The sequence below is a fragment of the Podarcis muralis genome, chromosome 2, assembly GCF_964188315.1.
Source record: "Podarcis muralis chromosome 2, rPodMur119.hap1.1, whole genome shotgun sequence".
Lineage (NCBI taxonomy): Eukaryota > Metazoa > Chordata > Lepidosauria > Squamata > Lacertidae > Podarcis > Podarcis muralis.
Window position 1 is genome coordinate 112,450,642 of NC_135656.1, and position 24,345 is coordinate 112,474,986.

General features: G+C 47.2%; 1 protein-coding gene across 4 annotated transcripts in view; it reads left to right on the plus strand.

Annotated features, from left to right (window-relative positions):
• The window catches only part of EHMT2 (euchromatic histone lysine methyltransferase 2), a 41,090-nt gene that overhangs the window by 8,098 nt on the left and 8,647 nt on the right, over positions 1–24,345 (plus strand). For 3 of the 4 annotated variants that reach the window (XM_028719925.2, XM_028719923.2, XM_028719926.2), the window contains 15 exons: positions 339–482; positions 2,249–2,401; positions 6,208–6,322; positions 7,099–7,200; positions 9,277–9,422; positions 10,915–11,058; positions 12,895–13,124; positions 13,864–14,052; positions 15,543–15,625; positions 17,140–17,267; positions 19,226–19,348; positions 19,720–19,821; positions 20,858–20,962; positions 23,535–23,689; positions 23,801–23,968. In XM_028719925.2, coding sequence (XP_028575758.2) covers positions 339–482; positions 2,249–2,401; positions 6,208–6,322; positions 7,099–7,200; positions 9,277–9,422; positions 10,915–11,058; positions 12,895–13,124; positions 13,864–14,052; positions 15,543–15,625; positions 17,140–17,267; positions 19,226–19,348; positions 19,720–19,821; positions 20,858–20,962; positions 23,535–23,689; positions 23,801–23,968 — 2,087 coding nt within the window. The remainder of the gene's footprint in view (positions 1–338; positions 483–2,248; positions 2,402–6,207; positions 6,323–7,098; positions 7,201–9,276; positions 9,423–10,914; positions 11,059–12,894; positions 13,125–13,863; positions 14,053–15,542; positions 15,626–17,139; positions 17,268–19,225; positions 19,349–19,719; positions 19,822–20,857; positions 20,963–23,534; positions 23,690–23,800; positions 23,969–24,345) is intronic. The other variant, XM_028719924.2, reaches the window with a different exon arrangement.

Sequence of the window (24,345 nt, forward strand, 5' to 3'; positions counted from 1 at the left end):
AATAGATATTGCAGATGGGGCCTTGGTTGTGAAACCAGCCTTTGGAATTCCCTTCCTGAAAGATTTTTCTGGCCACTGTGTTTTGTTCTGGAGATTTATTTTATTTTATTTTATTTTATTTTATTATTTTATTTTATTTTATGGTGCCTGAGTGGAGTGGGCCTCTATAATTTGTCCCTGCCTTTTTTAACTTGCTAATTTGTAACCCGTGGTATCTTTTAAACTGTTGCTTTTATTTGGTATTCCGGAGCTTTTGCCGTGCATAAGCCGCTCTGAGCACTATGGTTAACGAGTGACTAACTATTACCACCAGCGCATAAACATTTCTTCCTTCCCAGATCACTGTGACAGAAGAGATGACTGCTCCAGCGACTGCCTCACAGGAGGAGAGGAGTCAGGAATGGGAGACTGAGGTGGGGGATGACTTCAGCCTCTTCTACGACAGCTACTCTGTCGACGGCCATGTTGATTCCGACAGCAAGGTAATGCCAAGCAAGGTGGGGCTTGTCTCTCATAGGGCGAGTGGTGCTGTGGTTTAAACCACTGAACCTCTTGGGCTTGCCGATCAGAAGGTCGGCGGTTCAAATCTGCGCGACAGGGTACCTCCCGTTGTTCTGTCCCAGCTCCTGCCAACCTAACAGTTCGAAAGCACACCAGTGCAAGTAGATAAATAGGTACCACTGCAGCAGGAAGGTAAACGGCGTTTCCGTGCGCTCTGGTTTCCGTCACAGTGTCCCATTGGGCCAGGAGCGGTTTAGTTATCCTGGCCACATGACCTGGAAAGCTGTCTGTGGACAAACACCGGCTCCTTCGGCCTGAAAGCAAGATGAGTGCCGCAACCCCATAGTTGCCTTTGACTGGACTTAATCGTCCAGGGGCCCTTTACCTTTTACCTTTCATAGGGCTGAGTGGTAGGTAAGAACATAAGTAGAGCCTTGCCGCATCAGGCAAAAGGCTTATCTAGTCCTGTTCTCACTTCATGGAGTCCCTCAGGGCTCTCACCCTGTAAGGCCCTTCACCAGACCCACTTTGTGCTACTTCTTTGAACACTTGCCTTGCTGGAATGTGCCCTTGAACTCTGGCTTATCTGAATGGAGAGATAAGGGCGTAGGAAGCCCATTTAGCTCAGTGTTGCCTACACTGGCTGGCAGCAGCTTTCTGAGATTTCAGGCAGGGAGATGGTGGGGATCGAACCTGCCACCTTCTGCATGCAAAGCAGATGCTCTTCCGCTCAGCTGCAGGCCTTAATACCTGAGAGATGCAGGTGCCTGACTATAGAAGCCTCTGCCTTTTGTGTGGCTTGACTGTATCCTATTGTATAAGGAAGGATTTCCCAAACTTGGGTTTCCCGCTGTTTTTGGAGCACAACTCCCATCATCCCTGACTGACAGGATCAGTGGTCAGAGACATTGAGAAGTGTAATAACAGCAACAACAATAACAACAACAACAACAATAGTAGTAATAGTAAATTTGTTACTTATACCCCACCAGTCTGGCCGGGCCTCCCCAGCCACTCTGGGTGGCTTCCAACAGAATATTAAAAACACAATAAAACATCAGACATTTAAAATTTCCCTAAACAGGGCTGCCTTCAGATGTCTTCTAAAAGTCAGATAGTTGTTTATTTCCTTGACATCTGATGGGAGGGCGTTCCACAGGGCGGGTGCCACTACCGAGAAGGCCCTCTGCCTGGTTCCCTGTAACCTCACTTCTCACACTGAGGGAACCGCCAGAAGGCCCCAAACCAAAAATTGTAGTCCAAAAACAGCTGGAGACCCAGGTTTGGGAAACCCTGGTCTAAGAGCTACATCTGTTCTGATCACTTTTGCCTCTGGTCGTGCCCCTCTGGTCAGGCGGCCTTCAGAAATTTGCCTGCTAAAAAAAGAAGACGAAGAAATTTGCCTGCAAGGGAATTTGGCCCTCTGGTGGAGAAATGTTCCTCATCCCAAGTCTGGATTGCCTGAGGTATAGATGCTCTGTGGCTTCACAGAAAAAGGATGCCCCTTCTGGATACACATAAGACACCCAAATGTTCAGAATATTTGCCCTGAGAAACTGACCGCTGGTTTTCCTAGGACTAAGGTAGCAAAGGACCATTAGGGCTGTGTGAGCCCGTCCTGTAGTTGTTTCCACAGTGAATGACATGTGCCCTTCTCCCTCTTGACTGTTGTAGCTGTCTCCTGTTCAGAGTCAAAAGCATGGATTTCTTAATTCACGCTGTCGCACCCCCCCTTTTTTGCTGACAGTCTGATGCAGATGTTGCTGGAGAGCATATGAGTGAGGAGGAAGAAGAGGAGGAAGAGGAAGAGGAGGAAGAAGAGGAGGAGGAGGAAGAGGACGACGAAGATGATGACGAGGAAGAAGATGAAGACGAAGAGTCGGGTAACCTCTCTGACAGGGTAGGTTGAGGCTTGCCTTTCCATGTTTTTAAATTCTCTCTTTCTCCTTTTAACCAGTCTTCCTCAACCAGGTGTCCTCCAGATGTTTTGGACTACAACTCCCATCAGCCCCAGCCAGGAGAGCTAATGGTCAAGGATCAAGGGAGTTGTAGTCCAACAACTTCTGGGCAGCTAAAGGGCAGGGGAAACTTGTTTTCTCTTTCATAATAATAATAATAACAATTTATTATTTATTATTTATACCCTGCCCATCTGGCTGGGTACCCCAGCCACTCTGGGCGTCTTCCAACAAAACACTAAAATACAATAAGCTATTAAACATTAAAAGCTTCCCTAAACAGGGCTGCCTTTAGATGTCTTTCATTGCATTCTAAATTTTATTCCCCCCTTGTTGTCATCCCCCACACTATACCGTATTTTTCGCTCTATAACACGCACCTGACCATAACACGCACATCGTTTTTAGAGGAGGAAAACAAGGGAAAAAACATTCTGAATGAAACAGTGGATGTATCATTTTTCTGCTTCATGCTGTGGCCACAGACATGTGATCTGATGGTGAATTTGGGGTGACCCAATGCAAAAATCCTGAGAATCCCTGTGGATTCATGCTTTGTAACCACGTTTTTGCACCATTGCAGCCCCAGGCAACAGTGGGTGCGTGATTTTGGGGGGGCAGGCTGTAGCCATGGACATGCTATGTGATCTGATGGTGAATTTGGGATGACCCAATGCAAAGATCCTGAGGATCCATGTGGATCCATGCTTTTTAACCACATTTTTGCACCATTGCAGCCCCAGGCAACAGTGGGTGCTTGATTTTGGGGGGGCAGGCTGTAGCCATGGACATGCTATGTGATCTGATGGTGAATTTGGGGTGGCCCAATGCAAAGATCCTGAGGATCCATGTGGATCCATGGTTTTTAACCACATTTTTGCACCATTGCAGCCCCAGGCAACAGTGGGTGCGTGATTTTTGGGGGGCAGGCTGTAGCCATGGACATGCTATGTGCTCTGATGGTGAATTTGGGCTGACCCAATGCAAAGATCCTGAGGATCCATGTGGATCCATGCTTTGTAACCACATTTTAAGTGGGGAGGGAAGGAAAAACACAGAAGGGAAAAGGAGCACTGAGAGGGGTGTGCAGAGAAGCAGCTGGCCAAGAATGCAGGAGAGGGGTATAACGGGAGGGAGGAAAGAAAGGCAAAAGTTTTCCCCCACTCACCCACCCAAGCCAGCCAGCTCGCGCGCTCTCTCTCTCTCCCTGCTGCATGTTTTCACGGAGAGGAATTAGAATGAAGGACGCTCTCTTTCCCCTCTGCTTGCCTGGAGGGGAGGGGCTTTCCCTGCTCTTTGTTCCGTTTGAGCAAACACAGCAAGGAAACAGAGGAGGGTGGGCAGTAAGACCCTGAGGCAGAATGCAGGAAAGCAGCCGCTTCCTCTTTTCAGGCTTCCCTTCTCCGAGAGGCGCGATTTGATTTTTGCCTGATTTTTTTTGCCCCAGTCGGCTCCAGGGCCCACACATTCGCTCAATAACACGCACAGACATTTCCCCTCCCTTTTTAGGAGAAAAAATCTGCGTGTTATAGAGGGGAAAATACGGTACATTTCATTCCATTCGTTTTTCTTTTTAACCTCTTCTTGCCTCCCCCCCCCCATTTTTCTTCCCTTTCCTCTATAATTTTTTCTTCTGCATTCACATTCTTCACTCCTTTTCCAGTTACAGTCCTGTGTGTACCTACCTGTGAGTAAGTCCCATGAAACTCTGTGGAAGCTTAAACCCTGAACAGACATGCAGTCGGCTTGCTTGATGCAAGCCTGATTGATTGTTAACCCTCTCTGGGACAAGGGAATAGCGGGGAGGTCTCCTAACAACTCTTAGCACCTTTAACAAACTGTAGTTCCCAGGATTCCTTGGGAGAAGCCACGGCTGTTTAAAGTGGTATCAGAGTTGTCAGGAGCCAGCCAGCAATAAATCACGGGATGTAAAGGAAGTTAACTCTTTATTAGAAGAAACAAGGTCGGCTCAAGGGTGCCAGGCCTAATGAGTACAGCAAGTCTGCTCCTGTGAGGCAGTTGTGGGGACTGAAGGTCCTTGCCTTCCCACCGCTGCCTAAGTCTCCTCCTCCCCTGGGTCCTTCCCAAGCGATCTGGGACTCTGTTGCACACCTGTCTCTGCTCCTCCCTCTTCATACCTCTTCTGGTCCTGGGAGACCAAGGCGGAGGGGAACTGGTCGCAGCAGGAGGGGGAGACGCTTTGACTTCTTCACCAGCCTGACTCAGCTCTGCCTCTTGGCCCCCCTCGCCTCCTGCTTCAGCTTCCGCCTCTGATTCTGGACTTTCTCTTCCTCAGCTTCTTCCTGCTCACTTTGCCCTGTGATCTCCTCAGCTTCCCACACCTCCTCCTCCCAATCTTCTCCCTCTGACCACTCATTGTCGTCTCACCACTGCTCCCCAGGCTCTGAGCCTTCTTTGGGGTTACTCAGTTTCAACCGTGTGGGGTGATTGTGGCCTCATAATAATAATAATAATAATAATAATAATAATAATAATAATAATAATAATAAAAAATTATTTGTACCCCGCCCATCTGACTGGGTTTCCCCAGCCACTCTAGGCTGCTTCCTTTTTTTAAAAAAAAATAATTTTTATTAACCGACCAATCCAATCCAATCACATCACATAAATTCCGAATTACAAAGCCGAATTTTAAATTCTTTCTTGGGGGGACCCATATTTCAAGTTCCGAAGGGGATTCCAATCATCTTCTTGCTGCTGTGTTAATATCCACAAATCTGTCCAAATAATGTTCATAATCCTATCCAGTCCTATCTTGCTGTTTCCACATCTCATCTTGTTCGTATATTTTTCTTTTTTTCTTTATGATCTCTTCTGATAATCTCCTTAAGCAAGTAAACACCAGTTATAATCCTGGGTGAATTTTTCCGTTCGTCCAATCATCATGTCGAGATGGTTTCCATATATCATCACTTTCATAAATAAAAGTATTCTTTCCATCACTCTAGGCTGCTTCCACCAAAATATTAAAATACAATAATCTGTTAAGCATTAAAAGCTTCCCTAAACATGGCTGCCTTCAGATGTCTTCTAAAAGTCTGGCAGTTGTTGTTCTCTTTGACATCTGGTGGGAGGGCGTTCCACAGGGTGGGTGCCACTACCGAGAAGGCCCTTTACCTAGTTCCCTGTAACTTGGCTTCTCGCAGCGAGGGATCCGCAATAAGGCCCTCGGCGCTGGATCTTAGTGTCCGGGTAGAACGATTGGGGTGGAGACGCTTCTTCAGGTATACTGGACTGAGGCCGTTTAAAGGTCAGCACCAACACTTTGAATTGTGCTCGGAAACGTACTAGGAGCCAGTGTAGGTCTTTCAAGACCGGTGTTATGTGGTCTCGGCGGCCGCCCCCAGTCACCAGTCTAGCTGCCGCATTCTGGATTAGTTGTAGTTTCCGGGTCACCTTCAAAGGTAGCCCCACATAGAGCGCATTGCAGTAGTCCAAGCGAGAGATAACCAGAGCATGCACCACTCTGGCGACACAGTGCACAGGCAGGTAAGGTCTCATCTTGCATACCAGAAGGAGCTGGTAGACAGCCGCCCTGGACACAGAATTGACCTGTGCCTCCATGGACAGCTGTGAGTCCAGGCTGCGCACCTGGTCCTTCAGTATAAGGGAGCTCCTTATATGTTCCTAAGTGGAGAAGCCAGAGGTGGAACTTGAGGCCTTCCGATCGAACGACAGCATCTTCCTCAGACTTCGTTTTCTCACCTTGCCCCTTTTCCTGCTCCAGAGCGCAGCCTCCAGCTCCAAACGAAAGGCCAGGAAGCGGTGGCGGAACGACAGCCCCTGGGTCAAGCCGATGCGCAAACGGAAGCGCAAAGAACCAAACCCCAAGGATGCCAGAGGTGATTGCTTGTCTTGATGGCTCCAGAGCCGAGACCTGGGATGGGAGGGAGGAAGTTGGGAAGAGGAAGCCACAATGAGAGCAGTACAGTGGTACCTCGGGTTACAGACGCTTCAGGTTAAGGACGCTTCAGGTTACAGACTCCGCTAACCCAGAAATAGTACCTCAGGTTAAGAACTTTACCTCAGGATGAGAACAGAAATCATGCAGCAGCAGCAGGAGGCCCCATTAGCTAAAGTGGTACCTCAGGTTAAGAACGGACCCCCAGAACGAATTAAGTACAAAACCCGAGGTACCACTGTACCAGTAAGACGTGGTTGGGGAACCTCCAGATGTTGCTGGACTCCAACTCCCATCAGCCCCAGTCGGCATGGCCAGGGACGATGGAAGCTGTGATCTCACAACATCTGGAGGGCCACAGCTTTCCCCACTTCCCCCTCTTGTAGTGCTAAGTAATACAAAACCCATGATGTGGCGTGTTGTATATTGGCCAGCCCCGTCCAGTGTATCCTCACAGCACTTACAGACAGAAGCTGTACTGCTCTGTCTGCAGCCCCAGACGATGTTAAACCGCCATTTCCCAGAAGTTCTAGGCAGCATGGCCAATGGTAATGGATGATGGGATTCGTAGTCCAACGATATTTGTAGGGCCTCCGTGAGGTTCAACATCCTTGCAGTGGAATTTGGCATGAATTTTTAAAAAGACGAAGTGCAGAGGCTGGAATGGTTGTTTTCCCTTCCCTTCGGACATTCCTTTTTCTCTTTCTCCCTCTCCAGGACTGAATGGTGGCCCAGCAACCACACAGAGCGAGTACACGGAGGTGCCTCTTGGCTGCTTGGAGCTGCCCAACCAGGGGGCGCTGTCCCCCAACAATGCCGGTGCGTCCAAACCCAAACCCAGCTATGAATTTGTGGGTTGGGTGGCTTTGAGCAAGCCTTGTTCACTACTTCCTTGTTCACCTCTTGCGCTCGCTGGGACTGATGGGAGTTGTAGTCCAAAACATCTGAAGGCCGCAGGAGGTTGACCTAAGAGAAGTCTTCATGCCTGTGTCCTCAGTGGATGGAGCTTGCGTGACTTTGCCTCAGTTTAAAAGAACCTCTTTTAATACTGGGCAGGCTGGTGATCAGGAAGCGATGGTGGCCACAGGCCCCTTCTTAGTAGGAGACAGGAAGATCTTGACCACTGATAGCAAATGCAGAATGAAGTCTCCTTGCTCCTCAACCCAACCAGAGTCTGGATATCCAGTAGACTTCATTTCGGAGTTGCGATGTCTCCATGCACACCCATACCCAAGTTTTTTAAAACTGACTCGTCTAGTCGCTCTGTGTTTATGTGCAACTAGTTTTAATTTGTCTTTGAAAGCAATCTTGACAGCTTAGGTCGCCCCAGAATAGAAGGCAAGGAGAATTGTTTTAAAAAATTCTTTGAATATTATTCACATCCATTGGCTATAAATAGGAGACATCAGGGCAAAGCTCTTTACCGTTAGGCAAGTTGAGGTGGTTTGCCTCAGGTGTCGGATTTTACTGCTTCTGCCTCAAGATTCATTTTGAAAAGTCACTAATTGTCATTTTTTTGTATTGATACTGTTATTTTCACAAACTGAGGAGACTTAAAAACAACAACAACCAAGCAGAATTCAAATGAAGTTAAAAAGATATAATTATTTAAGATGTCTGTCCTTTTAATGAGAACTGTTCTGTTCTATAGCTTGGTACTGTTACTCTGACAAACTGAGGAGGCTTTTTTTTAAAAAAAACCCCACCCCAAGCGGTATTCAAATACAGTTCACGTTAAAAGGATATATTATTATTATTATTATTATTATTATTATTATTATTATTATTATTACCCTGCCCATCTGGCTGGGTTTCCCCAGCCACTCGGGATGACTCCCAACAGAATAATAATAATAATAATAATAATAATAATGCGATAAAACATCAAACATCGAAAACTTCCCTAAACAGGGCTGCCTTCAGGTGTCTTCTAAAAGTCAGATAGTTGTTTATTTCCTTGACATCTGATGGGAGGGTGTTCCACAGGGCGGGCGCCACTACCGAGAAGGCCCTCTGAATATTTTTAAAGCTGCATCTCCTTTTAACGAGAACCGTATTATATTTCCTGTAATGTACATATTAAGTATTTAAGAGGATTAAATTGATTGGAATGCAATAATAATAATAATAATAATTTATTATTTATACCCCGCCCATCTGGCTGGGTTTCCCCAGCCACTCTAGGCGGCTTCCAACTGAATATTAAAAACAGTACAGCATCAAACATTAAAAACTTCCCTAAAGAGGGCTGCCTTCAGATGACTTTTAAAAGTAAAAGAGTTGTTTATTGCTTTGACATCTGCTGGGAGGGCGTTCCACAGGGCAGGAGCCACTACCGAGAAGGCCCTCTGCCTGGTTCCCTGTAACCTTACTTCTCGCAATGAGGGAACCGCCAGAAGGCCCTCGGCGCTGGATCTCAGTGTCCGGGCTGAACGATGGGGGTGGAGACGCTCCTTCAGATATACTGGACCGAGGCCGTTTAGAGCTTTAAAGGTCAGCACCAACACTTTGAATTGTGCTTGGAAACGTACTGGGAGCCAATGCAGATCTCTCAGAACTGGTGTTATGTGGTCCCGGCGGCCACTCCCAGTCACCAGTCTAGCGGCCGCATTCTGGATTAAATGCAGTGAAGATGCCATTTTAAAACTTTGGGGCTCACGTGCATTAAGATCGCTCCACGAACATAAATAGCTAGCTTAAAAGTGTTTTCTGCCTCAAGTGCCAAGCGCCATTTCTGTAAAGGGTTAGTAGAGGAGGGTTTTGGGTGCAACTTGTGAGACTGGGGGATGGTTGCAGCATCAAGGGAGATGGCTATGCAATAGAGGCAGGGTTTCGTTTTGTGAAAAGCAGCCATTTCCGCGTCCTATTTCCTCCCCTTTTCCTTTCCCGCCACAGGGGTGTCGAATGAGACGAGTTCTCTGGAGACGGAGCGCTTTGAGGAGTTGCCCCTCTGCTCCTGCCGCATGGAAGCTCCAACCATTGAGCGCCTCAGCCAGCAAGCTGGAAATCAGTGCATGGCAACTGAGAGTGCGGATGGAGAGGTAAGAAAAGAGGGGGAATCTGGAGCAAGCTGTTATTGAACATATATTAGAGGCCGCCTCCTCCTCCTTTTGTCCCTTTACAACCCCAGAGATCCATTGCAGGCCCTTCATTTATTATAAAGCATCATCGTTTTTCCTTTTAGCAGCACACTCAGGTGACGAGATATAGATAGATAGATAGATAGATAGATAGATAGATAGATAGATGATAGATGGATGATAGAAACAACTAAACCTTAAGGGGACAGAACAAACAAACAGATCCATCAGCAGCCCAGTGAGGACGACTTATTCTCAGTTGTTACAGAATGCAGAGATTCAGCAGCAAAAGAAAACCAAGAGGGTGTTTGTGGAAGAGTGGAATGATCTTGTCTGGAGGAAATTGTTTCCAGTGGCCAGCAGGCCAGGAATGCTTTTAATTACCGTATTTTTTGCACCATAACACTCACTTTTTTCCTCCTAGAAAGTAAGGGGAAATGTCTGTGCGTGTTATGGAGGGAATGCCTGTGGGAGGCGGGGGGGATCTGCTGCAGTCGTGAGCAGAAGATCCATGGTTCCCCTTCCTTCACTCCTCCGTGGCTCACTTTGAAACAGCAAAGTGGGAGAAGAGCCGCTGAGTGGGGAGGAGAGACAGAGAGCCTGCTTCTTTAAAGGAACAAAGCGGGAGAGGAGAGGAGCCGCTTACACGAGTGTAAAGCACGGATCCACATGAATCCTCAGGATTTTGGCACTGGGTCACCCCAAATTCACCATCAGATCACATAGCATGTCCATGGCTACATCTTACACCAAAAAAATCACGCACCCACTGTTGCCTGGGGCCGCATTGGTGCAAAAACGTGGTTACAAAGCATGGATCCACATGGATCCTCAGGATTTTTGCATTGGGCTACCCCAAACTCACCGTCAGATCACATGTCTGTGGCCACAGCATGAACCACAAAAATCATACATCCACTGTTTCATTTAGAATATTTTTTTTCTTGTTTTCCTCCTCTAAAAACTATGTGCGTGTTATGGTCAGGTGCGTGTTATAGAGCGAAAAATACAGTAATTAAAAAAACAGCTGTCTAGAACCCTGAATGGGAGTGCTCTGTTAGGAAAAGGATACACTGCAACATTTTGTTCCAGGTTCTAATGGTTAAGCATAATAATTACTAGTGATGGTGGTGAAAGTGATTACTATTGTTATTATCGCCATCATAATCGTTATTACCTGTGCGTGTCATTCATCAGATTCAGCCTATCATGAGACATCTCTCTCTCTCTGGGACTGAAGGTTAAATGGAAGAAGAGTGACAAAATGTCTCTGATAGGTGTTGTGCATGCACACAGAGACACAGACGCAGATTGATTGATTGATTGATTGAGAGAGAGAGAGAGAGAGGAGCATTTGGGCATGTGAGCAGTCTAAAGCAGTACTGCCCTGCCTCACTGTGAGCCGTAGGCCGGAGAGAGCAAGAGAGCGACCATCTTGCTTGCTTATTCACAGCTGAACGGCTGCAGCAGCAGCATCTTGAAGCGGGAGACGATGCGTCCCTCTAGCCGCGTTCCCCTGATGGTCCTGTGCGAGGCCCACCGAGCCAGGATGGTGAAGCACCACTGCTGCCCTGGGTGTGGCTACTTCTGCACTGCGGTGAGGAAAGGAAAGCTTTGGGTGTTTGGTTTGCAGGGCTTGCTAGCAAGTCACGACTGGGGAGGCGTCACCAGAACTCATGAGGCGTCAGAGAGGAAGATTGTGATTCCAGATTGCGCCTGTCTGTGCTGGGCCCTGGCGAAAAAACATACAGTGGTACCTCAGGTTAAGTACTTAATTCATTCCGGAGGTCTGTACTTAACCTGAAACTGTTCTTAACCTGAAGCACCACTTTAGCTAATGGGGCCTCCTGCTGCCGCCACACGATTTCTGTTCTCATCCTGAAGCAAAGTGCTTAACCTGAAGCACTATTTCTGGGTTAGCAGAGTCTGTAACCTGAAGCATATGTAACCTGAGGTACCACTGTAGTATGGTCTCAAAGCAGATGAAGCCACCACATGTATTATTATTATTATTATTATTATTATTATTATTATTTAAATTTGTGTACCACCCAGACCTGCAGATCTCAAAGCTAAACAGGTCTGGGTCTGATCTGTGCCTAGATGGATGATCCTTTGAGAATCCCATGATGAAAGAAACGTGGAATATAAATGTTGCTGGCAGTTGTTGTTTTTTAGGGCTGAGGGAATAAAGGTGTAGATGAGAACATAGGAAAAGCCCTGAAGCTGGATGAGGCCAAAGCCAGCATCCTGATTTCATAGCGGCCAACCAGATGCCTCTGGGAAGACTATAAGCAGGTGCCCAACTTGCGAGTCCCACCAACAGGTATTCATGTTGTGAACCGCCCTGAGATCGATGGGTATAGGGCGATATACAAATTTAATCAATAATAATATTCAGAGGCATGCTGCCTTTGACAGGGGAGGTAGAACTACCATAGCTAGTCACTGATCCAGCCTTATCTTCCCATGAATTTATCTAATCTTCTTAGAGTGCCCATCTTGGCATCTTGGGGCAGCGAGTTCCGCAGTTTAATACTTGGAGCCAGACCAGGGGCAGGCCAAGGTCCCTTGAGGCCTGTTGTTGAGGCTCAGGTCTGAACTGCAGCAGGAAGGGCCAGTCTTCCAATATTTACACCAGGCCCAGTCAACCCAGAGAGGTTTCTTACTGCTTGACAGTTGCCTTTGCTTCCCATCCTGGTTTGATGCCTTTGTCTGGAGAGGGCTCTGGGACACCTCTGAAAGCTCGGCCATTGAGCGCAAGAGTTTCTTGAGGACCCTCGTACCTACGGTCCCTTCTCTCCCGATATGCCCCACAGAGGACCTTAAGGTCCATAAATAGCAACACCCTAGAGGTCCCGGGCCCTAAGGAAGTCAGATTAGCCTCAACCAGAGCAGGGCCTTCTCAGCACTGGCTCCGGCCTGGTGGAACGCTCTGCCTCATGAGACCAGGGCCCTGCAGGATCTGATTTCTTTCGGCAGGGCCTGTAAGACAGAGTTGTTCTGCCTGGCTTTTGGCTTGGAATCAACTTGATTCCCTCCCCCTCCTTCTTTTTTCCTTTCTCCTCCTGTGTTGGAACTCCTATTTGGGGACTTCCCTGGCTTTTTTCTGGCCCACGTAGGACCAGTCTGGATAGTTGGCCTTGGTGAAGACTTGACATTTTTATCCCCCCAAAAGTTTTTGATTGAGTTCCATTTGAAATGAGGCTGCATTTTAATGTTTTAATGTATTTTAATTTTGTTTTTTAAGCTGTATTCTAATCAATTGTTTTTATATTTGGCGTTAGCCGCCCTGAGCCCGGTCTTGGCTGGGGAGGGCGGGGTAGAAATAAAATTTATTATTATTATTATTATTATTATTATTATTATTATTATTATTAATAATTTCCCTTGCCCCTTTTCCGAACCTTCATGGCCTGTTTTCCTGCCCCAGGGCACCTTTTTGGAGTGCCACCCTGACTTCCGCGTGGCCCATCGCTTCCACAAGGCCTGCGTGTCGCAGCTGAACGGCATGATCTTCTGTCCGCACTGTGGGGAAGATGCTTCCGAGGCCCAGGAGATCACAATAGCCAAGGCGGACACCTCCACTCCTGTCCCCATTCCACCTTCTCACGGCCAGGGAGCCTCTGAGAGCACAGGCCGTGCTGACACTACCCAGCCCAGGTGAGACCAATGCTGGCCAGCTAGGAACCAGGACCACTGGCTCCTCAGAAAAGGAATAGTGCAGGCTTTTCCTTGGTGACTTACGTTGAGAAATAAATGCATAATTGTATTTTTAATTTTTTTAATTAATTTTATTAAATAATATAAGAATGTAAAAAAACTCAATTTCAATCATATGCATATATACATAATTATTTACATATTTGTAGCAGTGTTTAGAAAAGAAGGAAAAAGAAAGAAAAAAGAAAGATTAGACAATAGAAAAATATTTACCATAAACAATGCATAATTGTAGCAGAGCTACGATTCCCAGGGAAGAGGGATTGTTAAACCACTCTGGGAATTGGAGCTCTGTGAGGGTTCTCCTAATAGCACCAATAGAAAACTACAGTTCCCAAGAATTTTTTTGGGGGGGGACCAAGTCTGTTACAGGGGTGTCATTGCGCTTTAAATGTACAGTGGTACCTCGGGTTAAGAACTTAATTTGTTCTGGAGGTCCGTTCTTAACCAGAAACTGTTCTTAACCTCAAGCACCACTTTAGCTAATGGGGCCTCCTCCTGCCGCCGTGCCGCCGGAGCACGATTTCTGTTTTCATCCTGAAGCAAAGTTCTTAACCCGAGGTACTATTTCTGGGTTAGCTGAGTCTGTAACCTGAAGCGTATGTAACATGAAGCATATGTACCACTGTATAGTGTATACAAGATTATTTCACAGGTCTGTGTAATCTCCTTTCCTCAGTGCTCGGATGCGGGGGGGCTCAAGCGTAGAGCCCCCGCAGGACGATATGGCGGGTCTCGGCCCAGGGATCGACAGCGCGGGGCCACGGCTGACCCTACCAAATGGGGCGGTGCTGTCCGCTCAGGGCCTGCCTCCAGGGCCTGGCCGGGAACAATTGGAGCGGGCCCTGGTGGTACAGGAATCCGAGCGGTAAGTGAAGCGTTCTCTCTCTGCTTTTCATGGAAGCAAGACTGGCCATTATTGGGACATGGGTGGTGCTGGGATCTAAGCCACTGAGCCTCTTGGGATTGCTGATCAGAAGGTCGGCAGTTCAAATCCCCACGACGGGGTGAGCTCTTGTTTCTCTGTCCCAGCTTCTGCCAACCTAGCAGTTTGAAAGCACGCCGGCCCAAGTAGATAAATAGGTACCGCTCCGGCGGGAACGTAAAAGGCGTTTCTGTGCACTCTGGTTTCCATCACGCTGTTCCATTGTGCCAGAAGCGGTTTAATCATGCTGGCCACATGACTCGGAAAGCTGTCTGTGAACAAAGGCCACCATTATTTGGTTCATGTGCCCTCCCTCGGCCTGAAGCTAGATGAGCACCTGCAGGCTTGACTACTGTATTTCGCTCTATGTAGGGCTGCCCTTGAAGCTGTCCCAGAAACTCCAGCGGGTGCAGAATGCTGCAGCGCGGCTCCTCACAGGGTCTCTGCCATGGGAGCATATTCACCCAGTGTTTTTCCAGCTGCACTGGCTCCCGGTGGAGTACAGGGTCAGGTTCAAGGTGCTGGTTTTGACTTTTAAAGTCCTTCACGGCCTAGGACCCTCGTACCTATGGGACCACCTCTCCCGGTATTCCCCACAGAGAGCCTCAAGGTCCATAAATAGCAACACCCTAGAGGTTCCGGGCCCTAAGGAAGTTAGATTAGCTTCAACCAGAGCCAGGGCCTTTTCAACACTGGCTCTGGCCTGGTAGAACACTCTGCCTCATGAGACCAGGGCCCTCCAGGATCTGATTTCTTTCCGCAGGGCCTGTAAGATAGAGTTGTTCCGCCTGGCCTTTGGCTTGGAGCCCATTTGATTCCCTCCCCCTCTTTCTTTTTCCTTTCTCCTCCTATGAAGAGAGTGCTCCCTAATTGTTTTAATGCTGTATCTTAATCTTTTAAATTGTATTTTAATCAACTTGTTTTTATTATTGGTTGTTAGCCGCCCTGAGCCCGGTCTTGGCTGGGGAGGGCGGAATATAAATAAAAATTTATTTATTATTATTAACCCCATAGTCGCCTTTGACTGGCCTTAACCGTCCAGGGGTCCTTTACCTTTACATTTATTACTGTTTTTATTATATTGGTGAATATTTATTATCGTCAAGCAGTGTCGTGGGGTTTTACAGTAAAGCAGATGAGGCAAAGGCATTGGCCAGCGAGAAAACTTCCTCTTATTTATTTTGTCATATATCGGTTGCATTTATATCCCACCTTTTTCTTCATGGAGCTCAAGGAGGCTTGCATGGTTCTCCACTGGATCATTTAACCCCCCCCAACAACCCCGTGAAGTAGGTTAAGCTGAGAACAAGTCACTGGCCCAACGTCACCCAGTGAGCTTTCTGGCCAAGTAGGGGTTCAGACCGTGGTCTCCCAGGCCGTAGCCCGACCCTCTAACCGCCACAACACACTGGCTCCTTTGTGATCTCTCTCAGGCGCAAGAAACTGCGTTTTCACCCCCGCCAGCTCTATCTCTCAGTCAAGCAAGGGGAGCTCCAGAAAGTGGTCCTGATGTTGCGTAAGTTCCTCTGAGCATCCTTTTCTCTCATCCTCTGCGTTGTAGACATTCAGATGGGGAGGCCAGTGGCAAAAACAAGCCTACTTTAAAAAATGAAAAAAAGTCCTGGTTTTGACCTCTAAAGCCTTTAATGGCTCAGGACTTCAGTACCCCCCGGACCACCTCTTTCCATATGAACCTGCCTGGACCCTGAGATCATCGGAGGCCCCTTCTTCGTGTGCCCCCCCCACAAGAGGTCTGGAGGGTGGCAACATGAGAACAGTGCCTTTTCTGCAGTGGCTCCCTGTCTGTGGAATGCTCTCCCCAGGGAAGCTCGCCTGGTGCCTTCATTATACACCTTTAGGCGCCAGGCAAAAACATTCCTCCTAAACCAGGCCTTTGGCTGATTGATAGCCAACGCCCTTTTAAAATGTGTTGGGGTTGTTTATTGTTTTTCTTATGTGTTTTTATATTGTGTTTTTATGTTGTAACCACCCTGAGACCTGTGGGTATAGGGCAATATACAAATTAAATAAAAATTAATTAATTAATTAATTAATTAATTAACAGAGTATCGTCATAATATGGCTAAGAGGTGGTTTGGGAATGCTGCTGTGGGCTGCATGCTTTAAAACGTTTCTACATTGGTATGAAACCAATATTCTACAGAGTATCGTCATAATATGGCTAAGAGGTGGTTTGGGAATGCTGCTGTGGGCTGCATGCTTTAAAACGTTTCTACATTGGAACCTCGGGTTGCGAACGTGATTCGTGCGGGAGGCACGTTCGCAAGCCACAGTACCGCGTCTGCGCATGCACGGGTCGCGATTCGGTGCTTCTGCATCTGAAGGCAGCCCTGTTTAGGGAAGCTTTTAATGTTTGATGCATTTTAATATTTGGTTGGAAGCTGCCCAGAGTGGCTGGGGAAGCCCAGCCAGATGGGTGGGGTATAAATAATAAATTATTATTATGCGCAAAGCGTGATTTGGTGCTTCTGTGCATGTGCGAGCGCCGAAACCCGTTCCGGTACTTCCGGGTTCGGCGCGGTGCGCAACCTGAAAACGCGTAACCTGGAGCGTCTGTAACCCGAGGTACCACTGTATGTGTTTTTGCAAACTGTGTCTCGGCATCCATCAACTTCAGTAAGCAGCGTACGAAGACGGCTAGGGCACAAGCATTGGGGACCCATGAGTGCATGCAAAACCCCTCTTGCATGGGGAAGGGCCGCAGCTTAGTGGGCAGTGGACCCAATGGTCTGACTCTGTATAAAGCAGCCTCCTCTGTTCCCTTGGGGTTTTGCGAGCTCTCAAACGGAATGCGCACAGACCCCTGATGGTTTCAAGGAGAGCCTTGTGAAGGGAGCAGTGAAAAGACAGGTTTCTTTCCCAGTCTTTCAATGCCTCTTCATGCCCAAGGAGTGAAATCCGTGTTAGGGAGGTTGGTGACTTGCTTTTTACAGCCGCTTCTGCATGCGCTTGGGAAGTAGCCCTGAGGCGTCCTGCTTAGCGAGTTGCTTTATCTCTCTCGGCTCCCAGACGTCTGCCCTTCCTTTCCAGTGGACAGCTTGGACCCCAATTTCCAGAGCGAGCAGCAGAGCAAGCGATTCCCACTGCATGCCGCGGCGCAGAAGGGCTTCCTGGAAATCTGCCATGTCCTGCTGCAGGTGCGACACGTGTGTGTGTTTGTGTCGTGTGTTTGTGCATTTTGTTAGTAAAATTCAGCTCCGGTCCTCCGAGCTGATACGGCTCATCTTCACTTGAGCCCAGCAGAGTATAAAACACCCAGAGTCCGCAACAGAAGGATGAGGCAGGTATGGCTACATTGCTAAGCTTTATTTCTAAGCTATGCAGAGAGCATACAAATAGACATCTTGTCTCTGTGAGAAGCAGAGAGCAACTCCAACAACAAAACGACAGTACAAAGGAAACAGGAAACCAGTAACGTCACATCCCGTCTCCCTTTCCCCTGGGAATCCAACAGTATCTGGACTGTGGAATGAAAACATAGTCCTGTGACTACCAGCACTTGCTCAGTGAGGGAAACAGAAACCAACACATTTGGGCCTCTGCTGCCTTTCTATCCTCTCCTGAATACAAGCTGAACTCTTTGCCCTGAACTCCCCATTCCCCACAATTTGCAATTGGAACAGGAAAGAAAGAAAGAAAATTAAACCAGGGTGGATTTGATTTAAATCAAATTGATTCAAATCACGGTTGAAATCACTAGTCAGTAAGACTTGATTTTAAAAAATTTTTAACAGAAAGACTCATTCCTGCTGGTACAGTCTTAATATTTACAACCAGATGAAGGTTTCATCTTTGAAATAATAAATTTTCAGAGTAGTTTTTAAAGTTATATAAAAAATTACTGATTTTGTTTTACTATTAAAAATACAAGGACCAATGATTATGAAATTATTGTGAGGTTTAATAAGTTAACTGTTTATATCTGGACAATTTTTCTGCTGGAAGGAGAAAAATAATCATTTCCTTAATAGCAATTTAAACAATTTATTTAACTGAAACAATAACATTATAGCATATGTATCCGTGTTTGCTAACTGATGTGGTTAAACAATTTTTTAAAACAACAACAACCGTAGACTGTGTTTTAGCACACATGAAAAACTTAAAACAAATCCTTATTTCCTGATGAATAGTCTTTGGACTATAATGTATCTTAAATAGAAAACAATCTTTAGAAAGGTTTTTCCTCCAAATGCATTTTATTTTTAAAATCCCATTTAAATATAAAAAATTCTGATTTAAATAAATAAAAAAAAGTCGATTTTATTTATTTAAAACCATTGATTTTTACCCACCCTGAAATAAACATCATGACTGCAAAAAGTAACAACAAACAAAACTCCATGGCCAGCTGTCATTGGCAAGAATATTCCATCCGTTAGATCTATATAACTGTCTGCAGTTTTGCCCCATCTTATCTTCCCAATCTTTTTTCTTCGTATATTCTTTAGCCTTCCCTTCACCAACTCTGCCACCTTCAGCCACTCAAACTTCCCCTTGTTTCTAATATCTCTGCCCAGCCTTGATGACATACAAATTAGGCCTATCTTTGTTGGTTGATTAAACTAGGCCTTTCCTACAAACTAGGCCTATCCTATGAACTAGGTGAGCCTCTCCTGGTTGACTTAGTCAATTTAGTGTCTGGCTAAACTGTTTAGAAGGGACGCGGGTGGCGCTGTGGGTTAAACCACAGAGCCTAGGACTTGCCGATCAGAAGGTCGGCAGTTCGAATCCCCGCGACGGGGTGAGCTCCCGTTGCTCGGTCCCTGCTCCTGTCAACCTAGCAGTTTGAAAGCACGCCAGTGCAAGTAGATAAATAGGTACCGCTCCAGCGGGAAGGTAAACGGCGTTTCCGTGGATTGTTCTGGTTCGCCAGAAGCGGCTTAGTCATGCTGGCCACATGACCCGGAAGCTGTACGCCAGCTCCCTCGGCCAATAAAGCGAGATGAGCGCCGCAACCCCAGAGTTGGCCACGACTGGACCTAATGGTCAGGGGTCCCTTTACCTTAAACTGTTTAGTGTGACATGTGAGCTAGGTTTGGGCTTGCACAGTGGGGAATATACAAGCCCTGTTTAACTTTTCTTCTTCCCCCAGGCTGGTGCCAATATAAACACGGTGGACAAGTTACGCCGGACCCCGCTGATGGAGGCTGTCGCAAACAACCATGTGGAGTTGGCGCGTTACCTGGTCAAAAGGGGCGGCTGCGTTTACACTAAGGTCAAGAGGAGACTTACTATTTGTGTAGATGAGAGTGGGGGAGGCACCCCTCTTAGAGGGATATTTGGGCTGTTTGTGAGAGGGTTTCATTGTAGGGGCAGAGATGCCATTTACCGTATTTTTCGCTCTATAAGACGCACTTTCCCCCTCCTAAAAAGTAAGGGGAAGTGTGTGTGCGTCTTATGGAGCGAATGCAAGTTCCATGGCTTCACGTTGCTTTCGCTGAAGCCAGGAGAGCGAGAGGGATCGGTGCCACTGGTACCACTGAATCAATGTGTTTGCTACCTCGGACTCCTTCAGGAGGAAGGAATAAATAAACCGCAATAAATAAATTTCTGCTGGTTTTTATCATCCCGGTGGTGCCACTGCAGGAGGATGATGGCTCTACCTGTCTCCATCACGCTGCCAAGAATGGAAACGTGGAGATGGTCAGCTTGCTGCTCTCCACAGGGCAGGTGGACGTCAACGCCCAGGTGAGTAAGGGGCTCGTTGCAAGTGGGTATTGGGGCGGACTTGCATTGTTCCCCCTCCTCCCCTCCACATCTTGGTTTGTGCATGTTTATTATTTTGTGGCACTTGCACACTCACACATATCTGCGTGCAAGTAGTCGAAGCTGTGTATCAGGGAGCAAAAATATTTGAAACCGATTTACAGTGGTACCTCGGGTTAAGTACTTAACACGTTCCGGAGGTCCGTACTTAACCTGAAACTGTTCTTAACCTGAAGCACCACTTTAGCTAATGGGGCCTGCTGCTGCCGCTGCGCCGCCGGAGCACAATTTCTGTTCTCATCCTGAAGCAAAGTTCTTCACCTGAAGCACTATTTCTGGGTTAGCGGAGTCTGTAACCTGAAGCATATGTAACTTGAAGCGTATGTAACCCGAGGTACCACTGTATTGAAAACAGCAGCTCTACAACCATTTTTTGGGAAAACACACACTGAAATACAGCAATGCTTAAAATGAATTATTTAGGTGGTTTGTAAACTGCTTGGTCAAAGAGCTCTTCATGCGGTACAGAAATGAAATTGTAACTAAAGCATGGATAAAATCCACAAACTAGTTTAAGAGACATATGTGCCTAAAACCATCATTGTTGAGAACAAAAAATAAAATTAAATTAAAAACAAACAAAATGAATATTGGTAACTAAATCATGTTTGGGTAGCCACCCTCACTGAATAAAGGTGTTCTGTAAGTGTCTAAAGCAATGGCTCATGTCATAATAGGCATTATAATTATTTATTTGGGAGAGATTTGGTTTGTTCTTGCACTGGAGGTCCAATTCCCAGCATTTCCAGTTCAAAGAATCAAGGGGCAGGTGAAGGGAAAGTCCTCTTGATAGGACGGTGTCTGCAAGATGCCCACTCTGGGACCTTGACCTTGAACTTGCCCCAGCAGCTAATTGGCAGGCAGTGCAATTCTCCCATAGCACACAACCGCCTTTTGAGCCACAGGCCTTCTGTTTCCATCACACAAGCTTCCTCTCTTTCTCTTTTCCCTTGTTTAGGATAGCGGCGGTTGGACCCCCATTATCTGGGCTGCTGAGCATAAGCACATTGAGGTGATCCGCATGCTTCTCACCCGTGGAGCCGACGTCACGTTGACTGACAATGTATGTGAGTTTTTGGTCCCCTGGCTCCCGTGCAGGATGAGCTCAGGCCTGCAAAGCTGGCTCAAAAGAAAAGTGGGGTGGGGCTTGCTCTAGATTAACTAGAGGTTGCGTCTGCACGTGCTCAGAAACGAGGGGGCCAAATGGACTGTACCACTTTGGCCCGCAGGTGGGGAGAGGGGTTATGGGGTTGTTTTGTTTTTATTTGTGATTGTATCATGTATTTTGTGTTTTTAATTTTTCATTTTTGTGCTGTGAACCACTCTTGATACCTTTGGATGAAGGGCAGTAGTAATAATAATAGTTTATTATTTATAACCCGCCCATCTGGCTGGGTTTCCCCAGCCACTATGGGTGGCTTCCAACAAAACACTAAAATACAATAACCTATTCAACATTAAAAGCTTCCCTAAACAGGGCTGCCTTTAGATGTCTTCTAAAAGTCTGGTAGTTATTTTTCTCTTTGACATCTGGTGGGAGGGCGTTCCACAGGGCGGGTGCCACTACCGAGAAGGCCCTCTGCCTGGTTCCCTGTAACTTGGCTTCTCGCAGCGAGGAAACCGCCAGAAGGCCCTCGGCGCTGGACCTCAGTGTCCAGGCAGAATGATGGGGGTGGAGACGCTCCTTCAGGTATACTGGGCCAAGGCCGTTTAGGGCTTTAAAGGTCAGCACCAACACTTTGAATTGTGCTTGGAAACGTACTGGGAGCCAGTGTAGGTCTTTCAAGACCGGTGTTATATGGTCTCGGCGGCTGCTCCCAGTCATAATAATAATAATAATAATTTATTATTTATACCCCGCCCATCTGGCTGAGTTTCCCCAGCCACTCTGGGCGGCTCCCAATCAGTGTTAAAAACAGTACAGCATTACATATTAAAAACTTCCCTGAACAGGGCTGCCTTAAGATGTCTTCTGAATATCAGGTAATTATTTATCTCTTTGACATCTAATGGGAGGGCGTTCCACAGGGCGGGCGCCACTACCGAGAAGGCCCTCTGTCTGGTTCCCTGTAGCCTCACTTCTCGCAATGAGGGAACCGCCAGAAGGCCCTCGGCGCTGGATCTCAGTGTCCGGGCTGAATGATGGGGGTGGAGACGCTCCTTCAGGTATACAGGACCGAGGCCGTTTAGGGCTTTAAAGGTCAGCACCAACACTTTGAATCGTGCTCGGAAACGTACTGGGAGCCAATGCAGGTCTCTCAGAACCGGTGTTATATGGTCCCGGCGGCCACTCCCAGTCACCAGTCTAGCTGCCGCATTCTGGATTAATTGCAGTTTCCGGGTCACCTTCAAAGGTAGCCCCACGTAGAGCGCGTTGCAGTAGTCCAAGCGTGAGATAACTAGAGCATGCACCACTCTGGCGAGACAGTTCGCGGGCAGGTAGGGTCTTAGCCTGCGTACCAGGTGGAGCTGGTAGACAGCTGCCCTGGACACAGAGTTAACCTGCGCCTCCATGGACAGCTGTGAGTCCAAAATGACTCCCAGGCTACGCACCTGGTCCTTTAGGGGCACAGTTACCCCATTCAGGACCAGGGAATCCTCCACACCCGCCCATCTCCTGTCCCCCAAAAACAGTACTTCTGTCTTGTCAGGATTCAACCTCAATCTGTTAGCCGCCATCCATCCTCCAACCGCCTCCAGACACTCACACAGGACCTTCACTTATCAAATTTATCAGATAATATTATTTTTTTAAAGAAAATGTGCATTCACGTTTTTAAAAAGCACACAACTCTCTGCCAATAGAAAGCACTGGAAATGTTCTATCCTACCTCTTAATGTGCTGGTTTTCTGTTGTTTTTAATGTGGGTGAGCATTCCATAAATGTGACCCCCATCCCACTTGAAGCCTTGAGTGGTACAGTCCATCCAGTCACCTCAACGTTCTGTCACCCCCTTCTGCTGCACGTGTGGTTTTGACCCTGAAGCCCATTGCTTTCTAACGAGTGGAATAATCAGTTCAGCTTGCATAAATCTGCATGGAAGAAATGCATATCCATCGTGACTTAGTAGCTGTTTGTAAAACAGAGCAAAGAGGAGAATTGGGCTCTGGAGCTCACTGCTGTAAGACTTTTTATTGCAGCTCCATGCGTTTCAAAAATAAGATTTTATTAAAGCTTTTTCATAACAAAAGAAGATAAAAGAGACCAGTCTAAATAAAAACAAAACCAGAGAGAGAGAGAAAAGAAAATGCCAAAGGAACACCAAAAAATAGAAGAAAAATAAAAAGGACTTCTGATTTTAATTCTTGTCAGTTACATAAAATAAATTATTCAAAATATTCACTCCAGAATGACTCCCAACTGATCTACTTTACGTTAGGCAAGCATGCACGTTCTTAAAATTTAGAGAAACTGTTTTTAACTCAAGAAACTATAGCTTGAAAAAGCAGCAGAAGGAATCTCCATTCTCTCAGCACTCCTGCTGAACGCGTAGAGCTACGATCAAAAGTCTCTCCTAGTAGTGTTCTCTTTGCTATGTTCCTTTATGCTGCTTTTCCTCCCTTGCAATAATAGTACCCCGCCCCCCAGACAGAATCATATCCTCCTGTAACTCCTTCCCTCTTCTCCCAACCAGGAAGAGAACATTTGCCTGCACTGGGCCTCCTTCACGGGGAGCGCGGAGATTGCGGAAGTCCTGCTGAACGCCCAGTGCGACCTCCACGCGGTCAATTTCCACGGAGACACGCCTCTGCACATAGCTGCGCGGGAGAGCTACCACGAGTGTGTCCTGTAAGACCGGCCAGGGTTCTCTTCTGCATTGCATGGGGGGTTGGAGCTGGTTGGGCGCCACGACACCTTCGGCTCTAACCCTCTCTTCCTTCCCCCCTACCCCCCGAGCAGCCTCTTTCTGTCCCGGGGGGCCGACACTGAAGTGCGGAACAAAGAAGGGGACACTCCCTTGGACCTGACCTTGGAGAACTCGGAGGTGTGGTTTGCCTTGCAGCTGAACCGCAAGATCCGCCAAGGGATTATGAACCGCTCTGTGCGCACCGAGCGCATCATTAGCAGGTGCGGTTTGAGGTCGTGTCTGCATGAGGGAAGGGGGCTGCCTCAACTCCTCCCTGCTGGACGAGGTGGTGCTTGTGTGGCTGTCTCTGTGTGGACCTAGCAGAGAATTGCATCCATTCTGTCTCACCAGTAATAATAATGTAGAGAGAGAGAGTGTGCTATAGCAGTTGTTTTTATTGATTTTCAGTGGTACCTCTGGTTGCGGACGGGATCCGTTCCGGAGGCCCATTCGCAACCTGAAAAGAATGCAACCCACGTCTGCGCACGCACGGGTCGCGATTTGCCGCTTCTGTGCATGCGTGTGACATCATTTTGCGTGTCTGTACATGCGTGAGCGGCGAAACCTGGAAGTAACCTTTTCCGTTACTTCTGGGTCA